The sequence below is a fragment of the Hyaena hyaena genome, unplaced genomic scaffold (genome assembly GCF_003009895.1).
Source record: "Hyaena hyaena isolate Hyena2069 unplaced genomic scaffold, ASM300989v1 scaffold_32, whole genome shotgun sequence".
In the NCBI taxonomy this organism is placed as follows: Eukaryota; Metazoa; Chordata; class Mammalia; order Carnivora; family Hyaenidae; genus Hyaena; species Hyaena hyaena.
The window spans coordinates 3130948-3157554 of record NW_024080663.1 but is presented as its reverse complement, the minus strand read 5'-3'; the positions used below and the strand labels follow the sequence as shown (position 1 = coordinate 3157554).

The following is a 26607-nucleotide window of genomic DNA, read 5'->3' as shown; positions in this document are numbered from 1 at the left end:
ATTTTTTTTTTTAATGTAGATCAAATTCTAATTCTACTGATAGAGTGTAAAAATCTACTTCACTACCATCTTTCGGATGAAATATTACCTTTGCATTTTTATCAATTTGATACTCAAAACAAAACTTACTTCCACTTTATTTTATATTTCTCTGCAAACTGAGTTTTAAGAGTTCTTTCCTTATAGTTATTGTTCATTTTCCATCCTTTGCTCAGTTTTAAAAATCTACCTCTAGTTTAAGCCAGATTAGCAAAAAGGTACTTTAACTGATGTAAACCTTGACACTGTGGGATGTCATAAGAAAGCAAACACAGGGGGCGTCTGGTGGCTCTGTCAGTTAAGCATCCAACTCTTGGTTTCAGCTCAGGTCATGATCTCACAGTTTGTGAGTTTGAGCCCCACACCGGGCTCCATGCTGACAGTGTGGAGCCTGCTTGGAATTCTCTCTATCCCTCTCTCTGCCCCTCCCCTGTTCATTCTCTCTCTATCTCAGAAATAAATAAAAACAAACAAACAAACTCAGTGGTGTTAATGTGCTGATTCTGAATCTTTTGTTGAGGATATAAGTAGTGTATTATGTGGTATTCTCTGAATGAGAAGACATGTACCTTTGTTTGAAGCAACTGCATTATTATCTAATTAAAAGTTTTATATTCATCTTTTAATTTGTTCATTTTTTATATATAGAATATTTTATATATATAGAAATTTAAAAGTTATATGTAGATATAGTGAATATTTTTCACTGTGATATATTTTCCTTTACTTTCAACTTTAGAAAGCTTATTGTTTCCCTTTTCAAATAGGGCAATTGCCCATTTTTCTTTTTTTAATACCTTAGTACAGTAATCCTTCAAGTTTTTAATCTATATTTTGCTGTATATTATGGGGAAAGGCTACACTTAGATTTTTTCCAAATAGCTAATATATCTACTGATTCATAAGACATCTTTTCCCAGTTGACTAGAGTCTTCTTTTATACTGTGTTATGTTATTTGGAATACAAAGTCTGCTTCAAGGTTCTCTATCTGTTGCCTTGGTTTGTCTGTTGATTTTTGTACCAGCAAATATTTTTTAATTATAAAAAATTTTAAATTGCTTTGAATTATAGGTTATATATCTTTTTTCACTTTCTTCTAGTCGAAAAAATTACTCATTAAAATTTTTTTCCTGTTTGTTCATTTCCAGACTTTTTTGTATGTCTTGGAGAAAAAAAAAGCTCATTGCAATTTTGTAATTGCATTAAATCTATAACTTAATTTGAGGGGCTTCTGGGTGGCTCAGGTGGTTAAGCCTCTAACTCTTGATTTCAGTTCAGGTGATGATCTCATGGTTCATGAGATCAAGCCTCAGAAGGGGCTCTGTGCTGACAGTGCAGAGCCTGTTTCAGATTCTCTGTCTCCCTCTCTCTCTGTCCCTCCTCTACTTGCACTGTCTCTGTCTGTCTCAAAATAAATAAACTTAAAAACATGACAAAATATCATATTTATAATAATGAGTCTTTTACTATAAGAACATACTATGTTTTGCCATTTATTCAAATCTGGTTTTCTCTGATGCAGTTAGGTTGCTTCTTTAAGTCCCATGTATTCTTTGTTAAGGATGGACATTTGTGTTTTTTGGTCTTTGTGTGTGTGTGTGTGTGTGTGTGTGTGTGTTTGTTTTGCTAGTGTGAGTGCTCATGTATAGGAAAACAACTAATGTTTCTATGTCTGCTGTACAGTGCAGACACTGCTGCCTGAAGAGCATTGTACAATTTTCCTCATTTGTGAAATGATTCTTATAAAGGTTGCTTAGCTCAGTGCCTACTACTCAGGGGCCATTTAGGAAGAAGTAGCTGTTATGATAGCCTAGTGCCACCATTGTCATTACACTATCCTATACTTTTATTAATTCTGAGATTTAATATTTTGTTTTGCATTTCTTAAGTATATGAGCAGAGCATCTCCAGATAACTAAGTATAATTTCCAAAAATTTAGATCTTTTCTTTCATGTTACATATTACTTCCAGAACAATATTAAATAACAATGCTGATAATATTATGTAAATAATATTCATAATATTAAGTTATCTTCAAATACCTGGAATACACTTCTTTGGTCAAGTTGGACAATGATTTTTATATATTATTGAATTTAATTTCTTAGCAATCAATATATATTCAGATTCATAAGTGAAATTGATCCAAAACTTTTATTTGGTGCTTTATAAAGAATCAACTTTTGTCAGCCAGCTTCATAATGACTTATCTGTTACAGAAATATTCTGAGACTATTTTTGTTGTATTGGCAAGGAAGATGCACTATATAACTGTTACCCATATTTTATATGTATCATTTAGCTTACGCATCACAAAGATCCTCTGAAGTAGGTATAGTTCTTATTCCTCTGGTACAGATGAGAAAACGCAGGGAGACGAGTATTGTTTTTCAGTCTCCAAATGTATGAATTCACAAGTCAGTGCATTTGACCACCATGCTGCTTACCACAAAATTCAGAGAGATTATGTTCTAACTGTATTCCAACACAATGATTCTTTGTTTTAGGACTGAATTTTGAAGATTCACTCATTCAACACTGTTTACTGAACACCTTTTATGTGCCATCCGCTCTTCTAGCAACAGAAGATACAACAGTGAGTAAAAGAGCAAAACAACGCTCTTCTTGGAAAGTTTACATTTTATTGTACAGTAGCACATCATAAGCCTAATAAATAAGTAATTGATTTGTAGGATGTGCTTAAAGTAATTCTCAGAGGGAATTTATAGTTTTATATGTTTATATTAAAAAAGGAAAAAGGCATTAGTTAATTATCTATATGTTCACTTTCTACCCTGAGAATCTAGAAAGAGGAGCAAATAAAATCCAAAACAAGTAGAAAAAAAGGAAACAATAGAGGCAAGAAATAAAAAAAGAACGTGAACAAAGGCCAGAGAAAATCAGAAAGCCAAAGTTGGTTCTTTGAAAAGATCAATAAAATTAATAACTTTCAACCAGACCAATAAAGAAAAAAAGAAATGATGCACCAATTACCAGTGTCAGGAATTGAAGAGAGTAATAATCATAGATATCATAGATCTTAAGACATTAAAATGATAGAGAATTATAAATAAGCATATACTATATATATCCTTTTACAGTTTTTACTATTTCAAATAATAGTTATCCTTAAGTTCTTCAAAGGGCTGTTTCAACCTACATTTTTGAAAATTGTCTAAGTCAACAGTGAAACTAAAAAAAATCTCCTATTTAGGATAAGAAATTTTGCACATCTGAATTCCCCACTTACTTACTTCTACTGTTTCTCATAAATTGCTCTTTATTAAACAAATCTAGGATTTAAATCTAAGATACTCCATTTAAAATTTTTGTTAATATTTGTGTTTTTTTTCCCCAGGATTAATTTTTGACACAGGGATTCAGTTTTAAAACTCAATTTCTAATAATTATTTAAACCTAAATATAAGGTTAGTTTTTTTAAAAAGCTTAAAATTTATGGAATGCCTTATAATTCTTGAATTCATTAATTTAATTCAATGGTTCTCATACTTTAGCATGCATCAGAATCACCTGGAGGGCTTGTTAAAACAGACTGCTGGGCCCCACACTACAGAGCTTCTGATTTAGTAAGTCTGGGGTTGGCCCTGAAAAATTTGTGCTTCTAATAAGTTCCCAAGTGATGCTTGCTGCTGGTCCAGAACCATAATTTGAAAACCACTGTTGTAATTTATTACTCCGTTATTTAGGACATATACCTTCAATAATATTTTTAAAGAATGATATGTTGTGTTTTCTGAACCTGTGTATATTTGAGTGTTTTCCTCCTGAACTGACACATTAATTATCAACTTGGATGTGTGATTACCCTTTCTCCTAAAAATATGCACCACTCTGTTTCCTTCTGGAATTTAGTATTACTGACACTATATCTGTGGCTAGCCTAATTTTACCTACATAATCTTGTAATTCAAAGTATTTTGTAAAATGTGCCAGGTAAACATCTCTGCTTTTCTGGTAATCATTGAATTCTTTCTAATTGAATTTCATTTTAATTTAGGAAAGTTAAAAAATGTTCTAAAATGTATGTTTTTCATCAGGAATTTACATATGAAAAGTGCCTATTAAAAGAGTTAAATCAGGAAGTGAGCTAGCAGTGACTGAGACATGGCAAGTACTCATGGCAAGTAACTAGAATGGCTAGGTGCTATCACTCCCATCCTGCTACCTTCATCCTGAATTTCTTTTTGGGTTGTCTGTATGGCCATCACCTTCCCTTCCACAATTTTAATTGCTCTGATCTGTTCCTATGTATTTCTGAGAGATTCCTAAGGCTATCCTTCACAACACTGATTTAAGTTTCCAAGGATTCCATCTTGCTCTGTCATTACGGCAGTGTGGATTTTGTTTTACTGTATTTTTGTTTCTTTACTGTTTTTCTTTTCTCTCTCTCTCTCTCTTTTTTTTTTTTTTTTTTTAACTATTTCCTTATCTGTATCTTCTCAGCCCAATGTGAACTGCCTCCTGGTTTTATGGTCTGTTTGGTTGGGTAAATTCCCTCTTCAGGACTAAAGGTAGACATAACATTCATGTTCACATTTCAAAGCCAAATTGGCAGAATTTAACAGACCATGGGACTTTGTGAGATTAAAGGGGGAAAGTTTTATCTTTTGCTCCTTGCTTTGATCTGACACTCTGTACAGATGGAATACATGTAAAACTACATAATTCCCAGGGAACGGATATGAGGAATCTTGGAGTCTCTAATTCTACTTGAAGATCTTAGTTTATGAGGATTAGAGCTCTTAAACTAGGTATTGCCTCTAGCGACCCCTTGCTAACCCTCACAGAGAGAGAGATAGGAAGTCTTCATTCGTGGAGAGTCTCTCCTATGGCACAGGAACAACAACAGCCCTGCTTGCCTTAAAACAGGTGTAAAAATGCCTCAGCGCTTCTTGACTGTTTTTATCTATTCCTGGTTTAGGAAACAAACAAAAGTGGACCGCTTATCAAAAACCTTCTTATAATAACAGCTCTTTTGATACATTTAATCACATACACATTCTCAGAAATACCTGGTCCAGAACTAGGAGTGGCAAAAAGGGCTTTTAATGATATATACAATCACTCAGAGTGTAATATCCCTCTCTAAAGCTCACCAAACAGAAAGTTATTGAAAATTGCTTGATAATTGACAACTAAGAGTCGAGTTTTGGTTCTTTCTTTGAATTTTTGTCACTCTTTATATCTTCAGCTATTTTAGTGATAATTTTAGACTACCTGAGGATCTACTTATTTAAAGTCTGTTATTATATTTAAATTACTAAAATAAGAATGATCATTGGGGCGCCTGGGTGGCTCAGTCGGTTAAGCGTCTGACTTCGGCTCAGGTCATGACCTCGCGGTTCGTGGGTTCAAACCCTGCATCGGGTTCTGTGCTGGCAGCTCAGAACCTGGAGCCTGTTTCAGATTTTGTGTCTGCCTCTCTCTCTCTGCCCCTCCCCTGCTCATGCTCTGTCTCTCTCTGTCTCAAAAATAAACTATAAACAAAAAAAATTAACACAAAATAAGAATGATCATTGACTACATTTAACCTATAAAGGATAAATTGGTTCATTTCATTCTTCCTAAGACAAACATCTCAAATTTTTATTATACAAAATTATTGTATCTTATAATAGTGGCATTCCCCATATTAAGGTTTTTCTCCTCCACACCCCCCCTTTAAGATGGGAACTGATGATTAAAGATGAAAGGGTATCAGAATCCTCAGATTCTTGATGAAAAAAAATTCATACACATTCCTGGTCTCTTCTCAGACCTCCTGAATTAGATATTCTCGGAGCCCAGGATCACCTTACTTAATAATCTCCTTAGGTGACTATTGTCACACTGAAGACCTTGGTCGTCCCTACTATTTTATAACCCTATATAAAAATGGTAAAATTAGGGGCACCTTAGGGCTTGGTTAGTTGAGAGTCTCACTCTTGATTTTGGTTCAGGTCATGATCCCAGGGTCATGGGATCCTGAGCCTCATGATGGGCTTTGTGCTGAGTGTGAAGGATGCTTGAGATTCTCTCTCTCCCTCTGCTCCTCTCCCCCACTCATGCTCTCTCTCTCTTAAAACAAAAATAAGGTAAAACTAAAGAAAAGCCCTTGGAAATGATTTAGAATAATATAAAAGGAACAAACAGATATACACACATACCCATTATTTCTACAAAAAAGTTACCATACTCTCATCTAGTATAAACTTGGTATTAAAACAAGGGTTTAGGGAACTAGAAAAGCTAAGGCAGAAAGATATTTCCAGCACTCAAGTTATTATTGTTAGCCCAATTCATTTCTATTATGTTTTTATTTTATAATAGTTAATAGAGAAATTTATAATTCCATTTAAATACTGGACTAAACCAAAGTAAAAGACCAAACATTTGGAACTCATGAATAAAAAGCCAGCACAGAAATAATTTGATCCATTAAACCTTTGGCATCCGCCTTGAAAAGTACATATGTTTCTTTGTGTTATTTCTCTGCATATTAATATGAGAAATGCAGGAAGCACAGAGGTTAATAGGAATACTGAGAGGTTTACTAGACCACTTACAGTGTAATTGTGACCTGTCATTCCTGTGAATTTTTTTAAAATAGTGATTAATCTTAGTGCTATATTTATAGATTATTTTTGGTCTTTTTTTTTTTTTTTTTGCTTAAGAAATACAGAAGTGGGTCTCTAGATATTTTCATCCTACGATATGTTAAGAACTTTACAAAAGCTAACAGAGGAAATTAATACAGAATGAACAGGGGTGGGGAAGAAACTGTAACACAGTAGTTAAATTCATAATATTAAAAGTCAGATAGCAGGAATCCCAATACACCCGGATATGAGCTATGTGACATTACAGAATTTACTTGACTTCAGTTTCTTTTTCAGTAGTACAGGTCAATAAATATGAGCATCTGATCAGGTTGTTGTAATGATTAAATGACATAATATGTGAAAAACTCTCAGCATCTAGTACCTAGTAAAATGGCCTATATTCTTTTTTTTATTAAGTATTTAATTTTAATTTTAGTATATTAGTGTTATATTTAGTTTTAGCTATACAATATAGTGATTCAACAATTCTATACATTACGAAGTGGTCATCACGATAAGTGTACTCTCAGTCCCCTCTGTCTATTTCACTCATCCCCATCCCCACCTCCCCTCTGCTAACCATCAGTTCTCTATAGTTAAGAGTCTGTTTTTTAGAGGCGCCTGGGTGGCTTAGTCGGTTAAGCGTCCAGCTTTCGCTTAGGTCATGCTCTCGCGGTTCATGGGTTCGAGCCCCGCATCGGGCTTTGTGCTGACTGCCAGCTCAGAGCCTGGAGCCTATTTCAGAGTCTGTGTCTCCCTCTCTCTCTGACCCTCTCCTGCTCACGCTGTCTCTCTCTCTCTCTCTCTCCTAAAAATTAAAAAAAATATATATTAAAAAAAAAAGAGTCTTTTTTGGTTTGTCTATCTCTTTTTTCCCTCTTTGCTTGCTTGTTTTGTTTCTTAAATTCTACAGGAGTGAAATCATACGGCATTTGTCTTTCTTTGACTTATTTGGCTCAGCATCATACTCTAGCTCTATCCACAATGTTGCAAATGGCAAGATTTCATTATTTTTATGGATGAATAATATTCCACTGTATGTGTGTATATATATATATATATATTGCCAGTTTTCATTCCCACCAATAGTGCAAGAGAGTTCCTTTTTCTCTGCATCCTCACCAACACTTGTTTCTTGTGTTTGATTATAGCCATTCTGCCAGGTATGAGGTAATATCTCATTGTAGTTTTGATTACCATTTCCCTGATGATTAGTGATGTTAAGCATCTTTCCAGGTGTTTGTTGACATGTATTTGTGTATGTCTTTGGAGAATGTCTGTTGATATCTTCTGCCCATTTTTTAAATTGTTTTGTTTTTAAGGTTTTGAGCTGTATAAGTTCTTTATATATTTTGGATACTAACCCTTTAATCAGATATGTCTTTTGCAAATATTTTCTCCCATTTGGTAGGTTGTCTTTCAGTTTTGTTGTTTCTTTCATTGTGAAAAGCCTTTATTTTAAAATAGTCCCAATAGTTTATTTTTACTTTTATTTACCTTGCCTCAGGAGACATACCTAGAAAAATGTTACTACAGCCAATGTCAGAGACAATAATGCCTGTACTCTGTTCAACGACTTTTATGGTTTCAGTTTTCACATTTAGGTCTTTAATCCATTTTGAGTTTATTTTTGTGTATGCTATAAGAAGTGGTCTATTTCATTCTTTTATATGTAACTGCCCAACTTCCCCAGCATCATTTGTTGAAGAGTCTGTATTTTTCCCACTACATATTCTAGCCTCTTTGGACAAAGATTAATTGACCATATAACTGTGCATTTGTTTCTGGGCTTTCTATCCTGTTCTTTTCATCTATATGTCTATTTTTGTGCCAGTACCATACTGTTTTGATTACTATAGCTTTGTAATACAACATAAAATCTAGAATTGTGATACCTCGAGCTTTGTTTTTCTTTTTCAAGATTGTTTTGACTAGTGGTTCCACATACATTTTAGGATTGTTTGTTACAGTTACGTGAAAAATGCTAATGGTATTTTAATAAGGATTTCCTTAAGTCTGTAGATTGCTTTGGGTAGTATGGACATTTTAACAATATTTTTTCTTCCAGTCCCTGAACATGGAATATATTTCCATTTGTATGCATGGTCTTCAATTTCTTTCATCGTTGTTTTATAGTTTTCAGAGCACAGGTCTTTCAGCTCTTTGGTTAGGTTTATTCTTAGGTATTTTATTAATTTTGGTGCAATTATAAATGAGATTCCTTTCCTAATTTCTCTTTTTGTTGCTTCATTATTAGTGTATACAAATGCAATGGATTTCTGTATATTGATTTTGTATCCTATAACATTACTAAATTCATTTATCAGTTCTAGTAGGTTTTTGAAGGAGTCTTTAGGGTTTTCTATGTATAGTAACATGTCATCGCCAAATAGTGAAAGTTTTACTTTTTCCTTGCCAATGTGGATTCTTTTTATTCTTTTTTCTTGTCTTATTGCTGTGGCTAGGACTTCCAGTATTATGTTGAGTAAAAGTGGTGAGACTGAATATCCTTGTTCAACATTGTTCAACAATGTCTTGTTCCTGACATTTGAATATGATATCAGCGGTGGGTTTTTCCATAAATGGTCTTTTATTATGTTGAGGTATGTTCCTTCTAAACCTACTTTGTTGAGGGTTTTTATTCATGGAAGAATGGTGTACTTTTTCAAATGCCTTTTCTGTTTCTATTGAAATGGTCATATGAAATTATCATTCTTATCCTTTCTTTTATTAATGTGGTGTATCACATTGATTTGTGAATATTGAAAGACCCTTGCCTCCCAGGAATAAATCCCAATTGATCATAGTGAATGATGTTTTTAATGTATTGTTGGATTCAATTTGCAAATTTTCTTTAGGATTTTTGCACCTATGTTCATAAAAGATATTGGCCTGTAGTTCTCTTCTCTATGGTGTCTTTATCTCATTTTGGTATCAGAGTAATTCTGGCCTTGTAGAATTAATTTGGGTTTTTCTTCTTTTATTTTTTGGAATATTTTGAGAAGAATAGGCATTAATTCTTCTTTAAATGTTTGGCAGAATTCACCTGTGAAGCTACTGTTCCTGGACTTTTATTTGTTGGAAGTTTTCTGATTACTGATTCAATTTCATTGCTGGTATTGACCTGTTCAGGTTTTCTATTTCTTCCTGACTCAGTTTTGGAGGTTATATGTTTCTGGAAATTTATCCATTTCTTCTAGGTAGTTCAATGTTTTGGCATATAATTTTTCATAATATTCTCTTATAATTGTATTTCTGTGATGTGGGTCATTATCTCTCCTCCTTCATTTCTGATTTTGTTTGAGTCTTCTCTTTCTCCCTCTTTCCCTTTCTCCCTCTTTCTCTCTTTATTTTGTTGATCTTTTCAGAGAACCATCTCCTGGTTCCATTGATCTGTTTTACTGGTTTTGTTATTTTGTTTCTATTTCATTTATTTCTGCTCAAATATTTATTATTTCCTTCCTTTTACTGGTTTGGGGTTTTGTTTGTTCTTATTTAGCTCCTTTAGGTTCAGGTTGTTTATTTGGGACTTTTGTTGCTTCTTGAAGTAGACTTATGCTGCTATAAACTGCCCCCTTCAAACTGCTTTTGCTGCATAACAAAGATTTTCATTTTCATTTGTCTCCATGTATCTTTATATGTTTTCATTTTCATTTGTCTTCATATATTTTTCTGATTTCCTCTTTGATTTCCTAGTTGACCCATTCATTGTTTAGTAGCATGTTATTTAACCTCCATGAATCTGTGTTCTTTCCATATTTTTTCTTGTGGTTGATATCCAGTTGATATCCATGGTATTGTGGTCAGAAAAGATGCATGGTATGACTTTTATCTTTTTGAATTTGTTGAGACTTGTTTTGTGGTGTAATATGTGATCTATTCTGGGGAATGTTCCATGTACTTGAAAAGAATGTATATTTTGCTGTTTTTGGACGGAATATTCTGAATACATATGTTAAATCTATCTGTTCCAGTAAGTCATTCAAAGCTACTGTTTCCTTGCTGATTTTCTGTTTGGATGATTTGCCCATCAATATGGGGTGGGTGTTAAAGTCCCCTACTATTATTGTATTACTATTGATTATTTCCTTTATGTTTGTTATTAACTGCTTTAAATATTTGCATGCTTCCATGTTGGGTGTGAAAATATTTATAGTTGTTATATTTTGGACCATCCCCTGAATATATAGTGTCCTTCTTTGTCTCATGCTAGTCTTTTAAAAATTTTTTTTAATGTTTATTTATTTTTGAAAGAAAGAGAGGGAGAGAGAGAGAGAGAGAGCGAGCACATGAGCCGATGTGGGCAAAGACATAGGGAGACACAGAATCTGAAGCAGACACAGAATCTGAGTTGTTAGCAAAGAGCCCGACATGGGGCTTGAACTCAGGGGAGGTGAGATCATGACCTGAGACAAGTTGGATGCTTAACCATACAGTCTTTGTTTTAAAGTCTATTTTTTCCAATATATGTATTGCTACCCTGGCTTTCTTTTTCATTTATTTACATGATAAATCCTTGTTTATCCCTTCACTTTGAATCTGCACATGTCTTTATGTCTGAAATGAGTCTCTTATAGGCAGCATAGATATGGATTTTATTTTTTATCCATTCTCTTACCTTATGTTTTTGGCTGGAGCATTTAGTTCATTTACATTCAAAGTAATTATTGATAGATATGTATCAATTGCCATTTTGCTACTTGTTTTATGGTTGTTTTTTGTAGATTTTCCCCATTTCTTTTCTTCCTGTCTTCTCTCATGACTAGTTAGTTTTCTTTAGTGATATATTTGGATTCCTTTCTCTTTATTTTTTCCATATCTATTACTGGCCCCGATTTGTGGTTATCATTTGGTTTATATATGATATCTTCTGTATATAGCAGTCTATACTAAGTTAATGGCTGCTTAAGTTTGAACACATTCTTTACTCTTCTCCCAATGATGTTTTAGGTCTATGGTATCATACTTAAATTGTTTTATTTTGTGAGTCTCTTGACTGACTTTTACAGATATACTTATTTTTACTGCTTTTGTGCTTCTTCCTTTCCTTACTCTTGCTCATGATCTTTTCTTTCCAATCAAGGAGTCCCCTTTAACATTTCTTATAGGGCTGGTTTAGAGGTCATAAATTCCTTTAACTTTCGTCTGTGTTGGAAACTCTTTATCTCTCATTCTATTCTGAATGATAGATAGCCTTGCTGGATAGAGTATTATTGACTGCAGATTTTTTCCTTTTTGCACTTTAAATATATCATGAGATGGTCTATATTCTATTAGTTAAAATTTCTTACTCAGTTACCAAAAGTTCACCAGCAAGTCAAGATGGATGTCAGAGATTAAGAGGCAGTCTCATCCCTAAAACCTTCTCAGTTATACACAGCTGAATATTACAGGTCAAATGGCGTTTTTTCATGTCTACAATGTGCCTATGCTTTTCCTAGGCTTTGGAGGAGATCATGAAGAAAGAGCAATGGTGTCTGCTTTTAAGAAACTTGTAATCCAAACGGGTCTGTTGTTAACCAGATGTGCTAAATGAACTGAGAGCAATTTAGAAACACTCCTTGAACTCTTGACTTCTGATCTATATACTTTTCAAATTAATTTATACTGATTAAAATTTCTCATATCATATCATACCAGATGTGTGCTAAAAGAGTTTCATCTTCTTATTTTATTTTATTTATATTTTACCTTGCTTTATTTTAAACCAGGGAAAGGTGAAAAATGGTGCAGTTTCCTTTTTTTTCCCTTTCAGAAGGGGCTTAACATAGGTTTTTTGGTCCATTTTCTTCCTCACCTCACCACCTTCAAAATGTCCTTCTTTCTCTCCCCACCTAATGAAAAAGTAGCATCTCTGAATTACTTAGTGGTTCTTTTTGCAAGCTCGGTTAAAATTATAAAGGAGATGATACTGCTGCTGGGGAAAAAGATGGATCTGTCCAAAAAGAAGGTGAGACAGTTGCAGGAACACATGGTCATTTGTAACTGACTGAAGATTAGAAAGAAGAAATTAAAAAGGACACCCAAAGTTTTTTCTCAGCATCACAGTTGGCCCAGGCCCTCATACAGTTTATCTAAGTCAGTAAGAAATAAGGTTATTTATTGCTATATTGATGACAGCTTCATTTCAAGCAAACACTGAATGTTTACACTATACGAAAAATGTCTAAATGCTTTCTGTGATTTATTTTGTTCTCTGGAATGAATTCAAGAATATTCCCCTAATTCACCTTTTTGACTCAATTCCTCAATATAGAGATGGAATGATACAGTTAATAAGGCCATGATTTTGACAATGGTCACAGAAGAGTACACCCACAGATTTTCAAATCCAGATAGAATAAATGTTAGATTAGTTAATGATAACTGTAGTCTTTGAGAATTTAATGTGTACATTATATGTAGACAGAGACTTATCATGGCAGATACTGGATTAAAACATTGATAAAAATGCCTACTACTTCATCTTTGGAGACATAGTTTGAATCCAAACTATGATATATCCTGGCTATATAAACTTTGGCAAGTTGCTTAACCATCTGGAGTTTGAGTTTCTAAGGCTATAAAATGGGGCCAGTGATATCTGCATCATAGGATTATTTAAATAAAAATGCATATAAAGTGTTCAGTAAAGTGTGGGCAAATAAAGATCATATTATTCAAAGGCCTCGATATTCTCATGTAGCTGCTATTCATTGCTTGAATAGCCAGTGCTGATGAGTGCAAAAATGGTGACTGATTTTTGCCAGTAACAAATGTCTGGCAAATACAAATTTTCAAAAAAATATACATATATATAAATTTTCAAATACTTCTACCAGCACATATTAACTTATATACTGAGATCTGTTAGCCAATGCATGAAATTTTTCTTAAAGCTGCTGGTGCTATTTAAGAAACATAGTTAAATTGATATAAAAAGAAAAACCAAGGTATTGCTTTGTTGTCATAAAGTTGTGTGAAGATTCAATGAAACAAGCTAGTGATCTCTTCAAAAAAGGATGTACACCCAATGTTGCATTTCACATGGAAGTATTTATCTCATGGGTAAACTAAACTTAAGGGAATCATTTTCCAGATCCTCAATTTCCATATGTATTACATCTTAAATTTTATATACTTAACAAAGAGTACAGTCAAAATATCTACACGCTGGTTCTTCTGCTTTCAACTCGTAGGTCTTAACAGTCCTTTCTAACCTGGAAAAAAGCTTATTTCTCAATGATCTCAAATACTATAATGGCACATTATCCAACAGTAAAAATTCTGTGATACCAAACAGAATGATAATTCTAAATATTGGTATTAGTCTTAAAGAAGTGATTTATGAGCAGGTAACAAATATTCTTGAAAGTCAGGTGACTTCCAAGTTACTTCTTTAGCAAAATTGAAAGAGGAGCTCATTAAATTGCCTAATTATGTTTGGCAAAGATTACTAAGTAATTTTTAGCTTGAAATGTGGAAGGTGTTCAAAGATTTGAGTTAAATGACTATAATAAAACTCCTTGCAGTCCCATTTAATGATATAGATGAACAAGGATTTTGAACATTCATATCTAAAAAATAATAGTAAAGGAGTGCCTGGGTGGCTCACTCAGTTGAGCGTCTGACTTCGGCTCAGGTCATGATCTTGCATTTCATGGATTTGAGGCCCGCGTCGGGCTCTGTGCTGGTAGCTTGCTCAGAGCCTGAAGCTTGTCTTTGGATTCTGTCTCTCCCGCTCTCTCTGTCTCTCTCCTACTTGCACTGTCTCTCTCAAAAAATAAATAAAAACATAACTTTTAAAAAAATAGAATAGAATAATGCTACCCCAACATTTTCAGGAAAAATAGGCATCACTAACAAATATATGATAAAATAAAAACATATTTTCCTCATTAAGAAGTGCATTTCCAATACATTTACGTTTATGTTGAATAATTATCACTATGTATAAATATTTATATTATGATAAAGTATAAGATATAAGATATAATTTATATATGATAAAGTATAAGTTGTAATAACAATAAGGAAGAAAAAAATTATCATTGAAGCCTTAATCCAGATATTTAAAAAAATATAAATGTCAATTTATAGACATGTTTTTTGTTAAAGAGATATTCTATAGGGTGATCCATAAAAAATGTCCAAGCTTGAAAATAAAATAAGATAAAATTTGGTTAGGAAGTTGACTGGAAATACTAATTCAAGGGAAAAATTATATAAAACTTTCAACTATTATTTCAAAATTTAAATTTTGAAAATTTAAATTTAAATAAAATTTCAAAATTTTATTTAAAAATCTTACGTATTTTTAAAAGATTATGATGAGTATAAAATCACTGCGTTATTTAGACTCTATTAGGTTTATTTAAAAGAGTAATGGAGCAATTTCATTTTAAGAATTAATATTTACAGAATGTGGGAAACTCTATGTTTTATTATCACTTAAACTTATGGCTAAAATTTATAAGGTTGACTTAAAACATATGAGGGGTATATTGTTAATATGTTTTTAATGTGTGTATTTGTGAGCATAAAACTCTGAAGAACATTAAAATAATGAGTGTACACATGTTGAATTAAAGTATTAGACTCTACAAAAACATAGAAGTTAACTGGCCTGATCAGATTCCTTTGTTTTCTCTGTTACGACCCTTCCTTTATCATCAGTCCTGTATCATCTTGGCAGTCTGTAACTTCGAGCATCAGATACAGCATGGATCTCTTGAGGATTCACTATGCCCCACATTTAAGAACCTTTTAGAATTTGGGGTATAATTTGCTATCAAGTATTCACATGGTATTACATTGTTGGGGCTGCACACCAGGACACTTATCATCCAGGAAAGCTGCAGGCAGCTTCCATGGTTAACAAACAATATCACCAACAGGCTATAAACATGGCTTTGGAAACTCTCAGTGCACAGTATAACTATGCTAATGGCAGGGACACAGTATTGAAACGGCTTCTCCCCTCCACCCCTCAACAGTGGTTATCTCTCTTCTTCTACTGATAAAATGATACCATTGTATGGGGATGACAGGAAAAAAAGAAGGAAGAGAGAAAAGCAGGAGGCTACCAATACTGTTGTTTCTTACAGTTAAGAGCCTGAGAAAATAACTAGATTCATTGATATGTAAGTGCTTGTGCTGACAGAGAACCATTATTATTCAATATGTTAGTATCTGTACAAAGTCAAAAACAAGATATTTCACAATCATGAGGTTAATTTTACCCTTACCTCCCTCTGACACCTGTTTCCTTTTCAAAGGACTATTAAGTAGCACTTAGAATGGGTTCTTATTGCATAAAAATTAATCTTTAAAATTTTCTATTATTGAAGTATAGTCGGCATACACTGTAATCTTAGTTTCAGGTGTCCAACATAGTGATTGGACAATTCTATGCATTACTCAATGCTCACCACCGTAAGTGTAGTCACCATCTGTCACCATACAATATTATTACAATATTATAGACTATATTCCCTATAGTGTACTTTTCATCCCCATGACTTATTTATTTTATAACTAGAAACACCTACTCTTAAATGGAGTGCCACATTCTTTCTATTCTGAGACCTCAAATACTGTATTCCACTACTTTTCTTAAGAACGACTTCTGATCCTATTTACTACAATTTGTTTCAGATACCTAGTGGTGGGCAGAGATTCTAAATTTATTTATGGAATACCATGATTCTTTAATTTTACCACAGATAAATGTCTTTGACACTATTCTGGAAATAAGAACTTCAAATTAAAATGCTCGAGGACTCTACTCTTTCTTCATCTACTGTTCAATGCAGATTCTCAGGCACTCCCAGATCTCTTAGGGAGGGGCCCAGCAATTTGCATTCTAATGAGTCCTCCAGGTTCTGGGGCACATTAGGTTTGAGAACCACTGTCCTACTGGAATCTCACTTCACAACAGGGCTTCCATAAATAAAAAACTGGCTCCAGGTTATAAGTTAAATAAGAATGTTTCCTTTACCGAGATACATAAATCCTTATATATAATAATATACATAAATAATCATACATATAAATCTTAAGTCCAAAACTTAAGGGTCAATCTAATTTTTAATATGTAATCAGGCATTTGCTTCCAGTAGGTTTTGAGATCTTCAGCTACTGAGAGCCAATGACATTTTGATAGTTCTCTCGATGTTAGGGATAAATGTGTTGGCTTTATAGTCAGAGCAATGCTGGAGAGTTTGGCCTAATGCTTAGGGATTTAAACCGACGAATGGATAAGGATGGTGAAGAATCTCATTCTAGTCATGCCCTCCTTTCCTAATTTCCCTTTTCACTGTTTGGTCTTCTTCCCCTTTTCCTTAGGGAGCTGAGTGATTGATAGCCTAATCCAATGACTGTATTACAGCTGCCTCAACCAGGACTCTTTTCCTTATCATTAGCAGTTAGCCTATGGTTAAATTCACAGCTCACTGCTTGGTACAGCCCCTGAGATTTAAGGGTCTGGCCTTTAGAAAATATTTAACATAAAACTGAAATCTTGACATACTGAGAACTCAGTTCTCTGCAAGGCTTCTTTAATTAATCCAATGTACTGTACCATTGTTCTGTATGAGACTGTGACATGGTGAACTGTTTCTGAAGCTTACAGAGATGTGTAGTTCTAAATTAAACAGTCAGTGATGTGTACCTACACTGATTTTTTAGTACAGTAGATATGCAGGAATCTGTGAATATTTAAATTCAAGCTTAAATCGTGACACAATACTCTCTAGTTTTACTTTCATAATAGAACATTTTTTGATTAATTTCAAGCTTGAAATCATTCTTTGTAGAAAACACACACACACACACACACACACACACACACTGGAAAGAAACTTAATAATTCATTACCATGGCTACAAAGGTAAGTTTTCTTAATATGTTTGTCAGAGTCCTTTGGTTTACAAAGTCTATCGGATATTTTCTTAAGAGCTGAGACAGACGCTAATCTATTTTCCTAATTTTGAACAAAAAAAAAACATATATAATATTCACATAGCCATGAATTTGTTGGCTCTTAAATACTTTTTGATTTGATCAGTTATCTGCAGGACAATAGTTATTTTAAAATACCTAAGGAAAGGATGGAGACCTTGATCTATGCTTTAAACCTTTGCCCTTGCTCCAGTCCGTCGATGAGCTGTAAGCATCTATGACTGTGGCAGCTGAGTCCCAGATGAAAAATTATGCATCTCATAAACTGCTATTCTGCTGAAATGTCAAGCCAAGGCAAGGCTGTACCTCAAACTCAGCACTTGGCATTTTCCTTCTGTCTGCTTTGTTGCCATGAAGCAAACATGAACAGTGAGGATTTGTGTAGGGCAGGTAGCAGGCGAGCTCACCGTCAAAAATCTATTATTAGGGCTCTGATCTCCTGCACAGACCAACGACAGCCAAACAGTGTGAAATTCGGGCTCCAGTAAAGGCAATATAATGCAAAAGGGGATTCTTTGTCAATCTGTACATGAATATATTCAAATGAGCATGATTTAAATGAGAATAGTTCTAATGGTGAGCTTCTCTCAAACAAACTGATAATTTATAATGAAAATTGTAATTCAGCATCTTTATTTGATATGCCTACTTTGACTGTTCTGGAAATATAGTACATATATTTATATAACAAGGTCTTTAATAATTCGACCAGCTAAACTTGTGATGGCCTAAAAATATTTATGTGAATAATAGACTACATTTTTTGCATTACTTTGTACACATACACACACACACACACACACACACACTCACACACACACACACACACATGCACACACAAAAGAAAAGAGATAAGTGAGTATAAAGTGAAAGGTTCTCCTTTTAATTATTCTTTTTGGCATAATTTATCAGTGTGTTTTTACTCATTTAAGTGTTAACTTTATCTATCAGGGTGTTTTAGACATTTCAGTATCAAAATCTAAGTTCTTATTGATAAAGATGGTTACAATAGATAGTTGAGATTTTATGACAGTGAGTAGGCGTGTTTTTCTAAAAAGATTTTATGCATCACTAATTATGTGATTGATAAGAAAAAAAGTCCAGCCCATTACAACTACTTCTTATAAAAAATACCAATACTGCACTTCATGATATAATTGTAATGTATACTATAAGACCTTGAAGCAATCTTGCCCAAATCTTTAGTTGCTTGCATGTGTATAAATAGCTATTTAAAGCAAAATGTAACTTGTGGGTTTTCAATCTACTTTGTGTTTTCTCATCTTCTTCATTTTTCAAATACAAACTAATATATACATCAAAATAAGTTTAAGTTTATAATTGGAATGGGTTACATTGGATTTTCATTTATGTATTTCCCAGTAGCTGAGCTCAATACAGCTAAGTCACTATATGGTCCCAACAATTCATGCTTAAGTAACTTTGTTAGGCAGAAACATCAAATATGAGGTATTGAGTTAAGATTCTTTTTAAAGATATTATATAGATTTATGTTTGTGCAAATTTTCTGAGCTATGTATTTTTTTTATGTTTATTTATTATTGAGACAGAGAGAAACAGAGCATGAATGGGGAGAGGCAGAGAGAGAGAGAGACAGAGAATCCGAAGCAGGCTACAGGCTCTGAGCTGTCAGCACAGAGCCTGACGTGGGGCTTGAACCCACAAACTGTGAGATCATGACCTGGGCCGAAGTCAGATGCTTAACCAACTGAGCCACCCAGGCACCTCTGAGCTATATGCTTTTGTACTCACTTTCAGCCCTATACTGGTACAGAGTTACAAATTATTAGCAAATTTCTAACCTGTACCTTCTTTTATTAGTATTTCCCTTGTTGGTTTTACAATGAAATACCTTTAAGAGGCTTGTAACTATAAGAACTCAAGAGTACAGTGTCCTATAGCCCACACAGCTGGATTTCAAATCATTCATTATTTATTTGAGAATGTAAGGGCATTTATGGAGTATGCCATTCTTGCTTGTTAAGAAAAACACAATCGTTTCTTAAACCTGTAATATCCTATAGGTAATTAGTAAATTTGGGTTCCTGAAATAGCAAATATTGAAGGCCATCTTTGATGAATTATTCAGAAATCAATATTAAAGTTTATTAAAGTTTATAGGTATTACTATCAAGTAAAATGTGTTTTACGGTTTTAACACGGTAATACGGTGATATTGACAATAATTTCAAAAAGCCTTCCAAAATTGAAATTGAGTACAAGAATTTCCTGTTCTGGCTAACAGAACAAATGCGGCAAATAAAAAAAATGTAAAACAATGAGTTAATTTCTTAAGTTTGTAGGAAGTGAATTAAATTAAATTAAATTAAAACTAAATTAAATTAAAAAGCATTTATCATTGTTTCAAAGTGCTTTCTGCAGAGAAATTTCAGGCCTTTCCCTTTGTGTGCATATGTGTGTGTGTTCATATGTATAAGAAAAAGAAAATACATAAAGGACAATGGAATAACAGTTACGAACCTAAAAAGTATGCTCTTCCCCATTTGTAAAAAGAAGCACCTATAACACAGCAAGAAATAACTCCTTCAAATGGGTTTACCCCATTGAAAGATACTTGATTACTATTTCTCCTAATACAGCTATAAATTAATAAATACTGTCTTCATGAAATTAGTTGCAAGATATATGTATCTTTAGTTATGTCATGCAGGACTCATTCTTAACTATGCCTAAAAGAATCTTATCCACAGGGAAGACTAACTGTGAAAATGTCACACCACAGCTGGATGACACCATTTACATAGGTGATAGTAATCACTGAGTTAGGGGCTCTCTTAGGATGCCTTCACCATTTGCAGACAAGGCCAGGGAAAAGGTCAAAATCTGAAACTAAAACAAGAAAAAATAACAAAACTGAAACTAGGAAAAATAATAAGTAATCCACTCAGGGATTGGAATTTATAATGTTACTGATAAGGTCAGTGGTTCTTACGATGAAATAAATAAAGCCAAGGAATCCCCAATGCCAGAAAACAAAACAATACAACACAACACAACACAAAACAATACAAAATGAAACAATAATCTACTCAAGTGTTTGGTGATATATGTACTAATTATTATTTGATATCTAAACAACTTTTTTGTATGGATTCCAGAAGAAGGAAAGTTAGGTGGTAACAACTTGCACTGTAAAGTCTCTATTGCCCAAAGAAAGGTAGAGAATGTTGCTTTCTCAAGAGTTAGTAATTTAGACAGAAAACTTGTATGGTGGAGAAGCTAATTAGTCATCTTTGTTTCATGAAAATATCCCTTATGAATACTGAATAAACTTTCTTTTGATACTGTTCTCACTATAAAATCACTTTTAAATCTATAATTCACCCTTTAGTGGACTGACAGACCATGAATCTTGCCAGGTACTTCTCCAATTGAAATTCAGGTTTATAAATCATTCCTTTATGAATTCGGTTCATATGTTTTGACCCCTATACCACCCACTAACCTATAGAGGAGTTGTAAAAAATGTTTTCTAAAATAACAAAGCTGAGGATGAGATCTTGGAATGAGAACCTAACTCCTTCTTGATAAAAATTTTAAACTGCAACAAGTATAAGTAACCTTATTTAATGACTTCTAGAGGCCTAATGACTTCTTTTATTAAATAAAGAGATCTTCTTCTAATCAGTAGCTTTCTGACTTTTTTGAAGTTAACCCTAATATAAAATGCATTTACGTCATGACCCAGTTTAGAAATATACATATATACTGTATGTGTGTGTGTGTGTGTATATACATATATACACATACATATATCGGGATGCCTGGGTGGCTCAGTTGGTTAAGCGTCCACTTCGGCTCAGGTCATGATCTCACAGTTCGTGGGTTCAAGCCCCAAGTAGGGCTCTGTGCTGACAGCTAGCTCAGAGCCTGGAGCCTGTTTCAGATTCTGTGCCTCCCTCTCTCTCTGACCCTCCCCCACTCATGCTGTCTCTCTCTCTCTCTCTCAGAAATAAATAAAACATTAAAAATAAATTTTAAAAAATTAAAAACTTAAAAAATAAATATGCATACATATATGTATATACATATACACACAGTATAGAAATATACATGTACATATATAATGAAAAAGAGGTTTGGGCAATGTTTATTCCCTCTGTGTGTAAAGCATAACCACATTGTTTTTTATTCTATTGATTTTTTAGTTTATTTTTTTAAAAGTTATTTATTTATTTAGAGAAAGAGAAAGTGAGGGCATGAGTGGGCGAGGGACAGAGAGGAAGAGAGAGAATCCCACGCAGGCTCTGCACTGTCATCACAGGCCCCGATGTGGGGCTCAAACCCACAAACCATGATATCATGACCTGAGCCAAAATGAAGAGTAGGACACTTAACTGACTGAGCCACCAGGTGCCCCTCTATTTGATTTTTTTAAATGTTGATTATAGTTCATCAAACTTCCACTCATCAGTTGGAAACCAAAGGTTGAAAAGCATTGTTCTAAAGTACTCTAGGGGCTCCTGGGTGGCTCAGTCAGTTGAACATCCAACTCTTGATTTCAGCTCTGGTCATGGTCTCACGTTTCTGGAGATTAAACCTCGCATTGAGCTCTTTCCTGACAGTGTGGAGCCTGCCTGAGATTCTCTCACTTTCTCTCTCTGCCCCTCTTCTCAGTCTCTCTCTCTCTCTCTCAAAATGGATAAACATTTAAAAAAATAAAGTACTCTAGAATCCAGACTAATCATATTTGAAGTAATTCAACTGACATTTCTTAGCTGAGGTTCTGTCTTCCCAATGCTAGTCACTGCCCCTTATTAGCTAATGTTTTAAAAGGACATTACAGAAATGTGACCATTTTTCTAAAGCATGTGCAATACCCCAAGTACCTCATTATTTCCCCATTTAAACAAAACAAAACCTTCATGTCAAACAGCAGTAGTGTTATTCTGAGAAAAAATAATAAAGACAGAATAGAGAGCTAGAGAATATTGAAGGGAAAATTTATTCCTCCCTGGCAATGGAAAGTATGAGTTGTATTTTAGGTGGCTATCCAAAATTGAATACTTTATAACTTTTACTTAAAAAAATTGGTGATTCAAGCTGCTCTTCTAAAAGTAGACATTCCAGTGCTCTGAGAGAATACTTGGGACAGTATTAGCACTGTGCTGTGGTAATCTTTTTAATCGTACAAAAATATCTGGCATATTTTGTATGATACTCTATATTGAAGCAGCATTTGAAGTCTTGGCAGCCATATTTGATAAAACTAGGAATGGTATTTAGCCATTTAGATATTTCCATCATTTGAAATTTGAAGCCATTATTTAACACAGTTTTGCTAGGCTAGGTTTTGTTATAACTCATTCTGAAGGTACTCTGTTATAGAACTTGCTTCTGTACTAAAATATATTATTATTGCCTGTTTGAACTGCTTTTCATATTCTATTACCTTTAAATTAAAGCAAACATTGCTTTAAAGGAGAAAATTCTATCAATTTTGTCAATATGGAGAAAGGCTGTTTTCAAAACAGATTGTTTAAGGTGAAGGGATTTAATATAGAACTTATTAGAAATGAGGTACAAGTCCTTAAAAATGTTAGGGACTTTTTGTTGTTTAAAATGAAAGTTCCATCCAGGCTTAGCTGAGCTTATAGCCCAAGTGAATATTTATATATGAATTTATAAATCTTAGAAATAGAGTTTCATGGAAACGTTAACAGGCCCTGAGGTATAGCTGAACTTGGTTTCAGGTAGTGCTATAATTTCCAGTATGTGTATGCTTAAAGACTGCAACATAAAAGACTTTTTCTAATGCTGTAATTTTGTAGTTTTATTAGACTGAGTTATAGTATGGGAGAATATTCAGAAATTGCAGCTTAAATGAGAAAACATGAACGGTGTTACTTATATAAAATACTACTGCAATAGTTCTTTTATTAATTTTTAATGTTCAGCACCCTCTGTGACCTCCTTTATTCTCTTGCTGTCAACATGGCAGGCTAGAAAAATTGAAATGGGCTGACAGAAAACATAGTGCACGTTACAGCCCAACTCTGGAGTCTCTTGACTCTCTTTCTGCTGCACATGCTAACGCAGTCCACATTATTCTGCATTACAATAATATTTAAGCCTCTGTTTGATAGCTCTTGATAAAAGAGAGTTGTGTCTGGACCCTGAGCAGGTGCTTCTCATCAGCTCTCCTCTTTCTGACACTATGGGAATGGGAATGGCATTCAATGAAAAGCAGAATATAATTTCTTAAAAATCACGGCTTATAGACACACTTCATGCTCTCAAAACATAATGCCTCAGCATGGATAGTGCTTTATTTGTGTCTATCTAGCCTTTTCCAAAAGCATATTTTGGTCTGATTCAGCAACGAACAGTGGGACACTGCTATATTATGTATATTTACCACTGTCTCTATCACCAAGGAGACTAATCCCCATACCAGTAGAGTCAAGAACCTTACAGCATTGTCTTTGCAAGACCAAGTTCATGTTGTCACAGCAACAGAGTGAACAGGGCAAATTTCCTGAACGACACATTGGGAGTAAAACTGCTGTAAATGTGAGGGTTTGATGATGCGAAAGGAGATGCAAAGGTGTGAGGTCTGCAAATGTCTTCTTAGCTAAAGCGATACATGCAGATTCAATAATTTTGGGGGGACAGTTGTGAAAGCAAGATTATTTGAAGATGGCAGATTTCAAATTTCTAGGAAAAGTGGGAAAAAATTCAGACTATAAAAAAGATATAATCAGGTGCTTATGTTTTTCTCTTAGATGGTCCCGGGTAACACCTTTACTAATAAGTAATAAGACAATTGTGACAATGAGAAACACTAAGGAAAGCATAGGACACAAGAGAATAGAATTCACACACAACCCGATCATGGTATTCTCTCATCTCTGCTATCAGTCAGTTGAGTCTTCACACTCGATCTGTTCCATCTGTCATACCTATTAGGAATTTTGACTAGCAATGAGTAATAAGAATCTGGGATCATAAAAGACATGCTACACTTGCTTGCAACATGACCTCTGATTTTTCAGCAACCTTCAAGGAAGCAAAATGTAAACAGAGGGCAATATTTACCAGATACTCCTCCATATGTAGTCCGCTTCCCAATGCCCACTGCTGGCCAGGGTGTGCCATCAGCTTTTAATCCCATTAGACCTGAGACAGTGTTGGTGGCTGTAACGCCATCTGCACCACCTATGGAAAACACTTCATCATTTACTTGCAGTTTTTAAAGGGACAATGGTCAAAACCCATTCAAACCCACACAACCTAGGAAAATGCACATTGTACTTTCTCTTGAGAACATTTCCTCCCCTCAGATATCTTCACTAATTTCATTCCTGGAGTTATGCTTAAAATATACAAATTTTTAATTGCCAACAATTCATTTTTCCATTTCTTATACAGATTTATAGATGCCACATATTTGGTTTTGTATTTGGTATTATTTTCCAGGTAGTTTGTGATACTTTTACAAATCAAGATGCAATTTCCATTGGATAGGGCACAGCACATATGATTTATAAAATCATTTATTGACTGCATGATTCATGTGTTCAATCGATGTTTACTGAACATATGTTTAAGGCAGTATGCTAGGCCCTATCAGATATAAAGGGAAGTCATAAGAAATTTGACATTGTGGAAGTTGGTATCTTTTTTTTTTAAACTTCATTAAAGGTTCGAATGCTATTGTTGGAGCGTTACATTACGTGGTCATTTATTTTGGAGTAGTTTGCTGTAACCATGGACTTGTTTCGTAATTCTTTATGTGTAAAGCAGGTGTTTATCAAGAAAAATTACAAATGTTCTTGTTTTCCTTGGCCACAGTTTGGAGTAGTTACTAGCTTGAATCCAGGTGTGAATCTACTACATTTGTGAGATCAAGTGCTGAATTTAGTGTTTTTCTTAAACTCTAAACAAAAGTTATACACATATATTTGTGGATGAAGATAAACTTTAGTGTGGCTACATACTGCAGACCCATACTTCCATAACTAGACAACTGATGCAAGTCTAGTTCTTACCTTCCTTTGCAGCTCTTGCAATGCTTACGATATCAGTGACATTTGGGGTCAACTTGGCAAAAAAGGGAATCTGAACAGCTTGCCTCACCCAGCGACAGATGTTCCGTACCAGCTCTGGATCCTGTTCAAATAGGTCAGTTAAATATAGAACATAATTAAGGAATTGTGATCAAAATGTGTACTGGAACAACAGCAAGGCTGCATACGTGCAAGACAAATCCAACTTGACAATGAGCTACATGATATATTTCTCAATTCCGCCTCAGTATTACACCTTGACTCATTAGGGAACTAAGGTTAACACACTTCCAGTGAACTGCAAATTCATCACATAAAGGTTAAATTCCTCAAGGGAGCCTTTGGAAAATAAAATTACAAAGAACCAAATGGAAGAAAGTGTTTTTCACTACTAGTCAAATAATATCAAGGGTAAAGCATAAGCTTCTGGTGGTAATTTCCATAAATACTACAGAATTTCCAGTGACCTCATTGGCTTAAGCCTAATAAAAAATACTTAAGCTGCTGATACCCGGATGAATGACATTGCATCTGAAGCTTGCTGTTTTCATTATTAGAAGACTTAGTCTTGAAATATATTCAAAAGAAAATCTGTGACTTCCTAATCAATCTAATTATGATATATAGTATATGCTAATACAGACTAATTCAGCCTTGGATTATTCATGGGCTGATCAGTAACTTAGTTTACTTTTGTAAACATTACTGAGATCTGTTAAGCACTCTTCAACATTCATCTACTTGAAAGAATTGATCAAAATGACAAAAATGAAATAAAATATCAAATGCTCATTTTTAAAAGCAAGGAATAGACATTTTCCTGTGCCTGTTTCCTGTGATTTTTTTCAGGCTTCTATTTTCTCATGGGACAAGTATCATTTAGAGGGCAATCACCTATCCTTTCCATTGAAAATAACTTAGCTGTAGCAATGTTCTTTGATTTCAACACATACAATAGTCCTTTTTTTATTA

The 26607-nt window shown here is 34.0% G+C and overlaps 1 protein-coding gene across 1 annotated transcript in view; it reads right to left on the bottom strand.

Moving 5' to 3' along the window:
• The window catches only part of DPYD (dihydropyrimidine dehydrogenase), an 821052-nt gene that overhangs the window by 193811 nt on the left and 600634 nt on the right, over window positions 1-26607 (bottom strand). Inside the window, exons 17-18 of the mRNA XM_039228461.1 lie at window positions 25618-25738; window positions 24665-24784 (exon numbers count right to left, since the gene is read on the bottom strand). Of these exons, the coding sequence (XP_039084392.1) occupies window positions 24665-24784; window positions 25618-25738 (241 nt within the window). The remainder of the gene's footprint in view (window positions 1-24664; window positions 24785-25617; window positions 25739-26607) is intronic.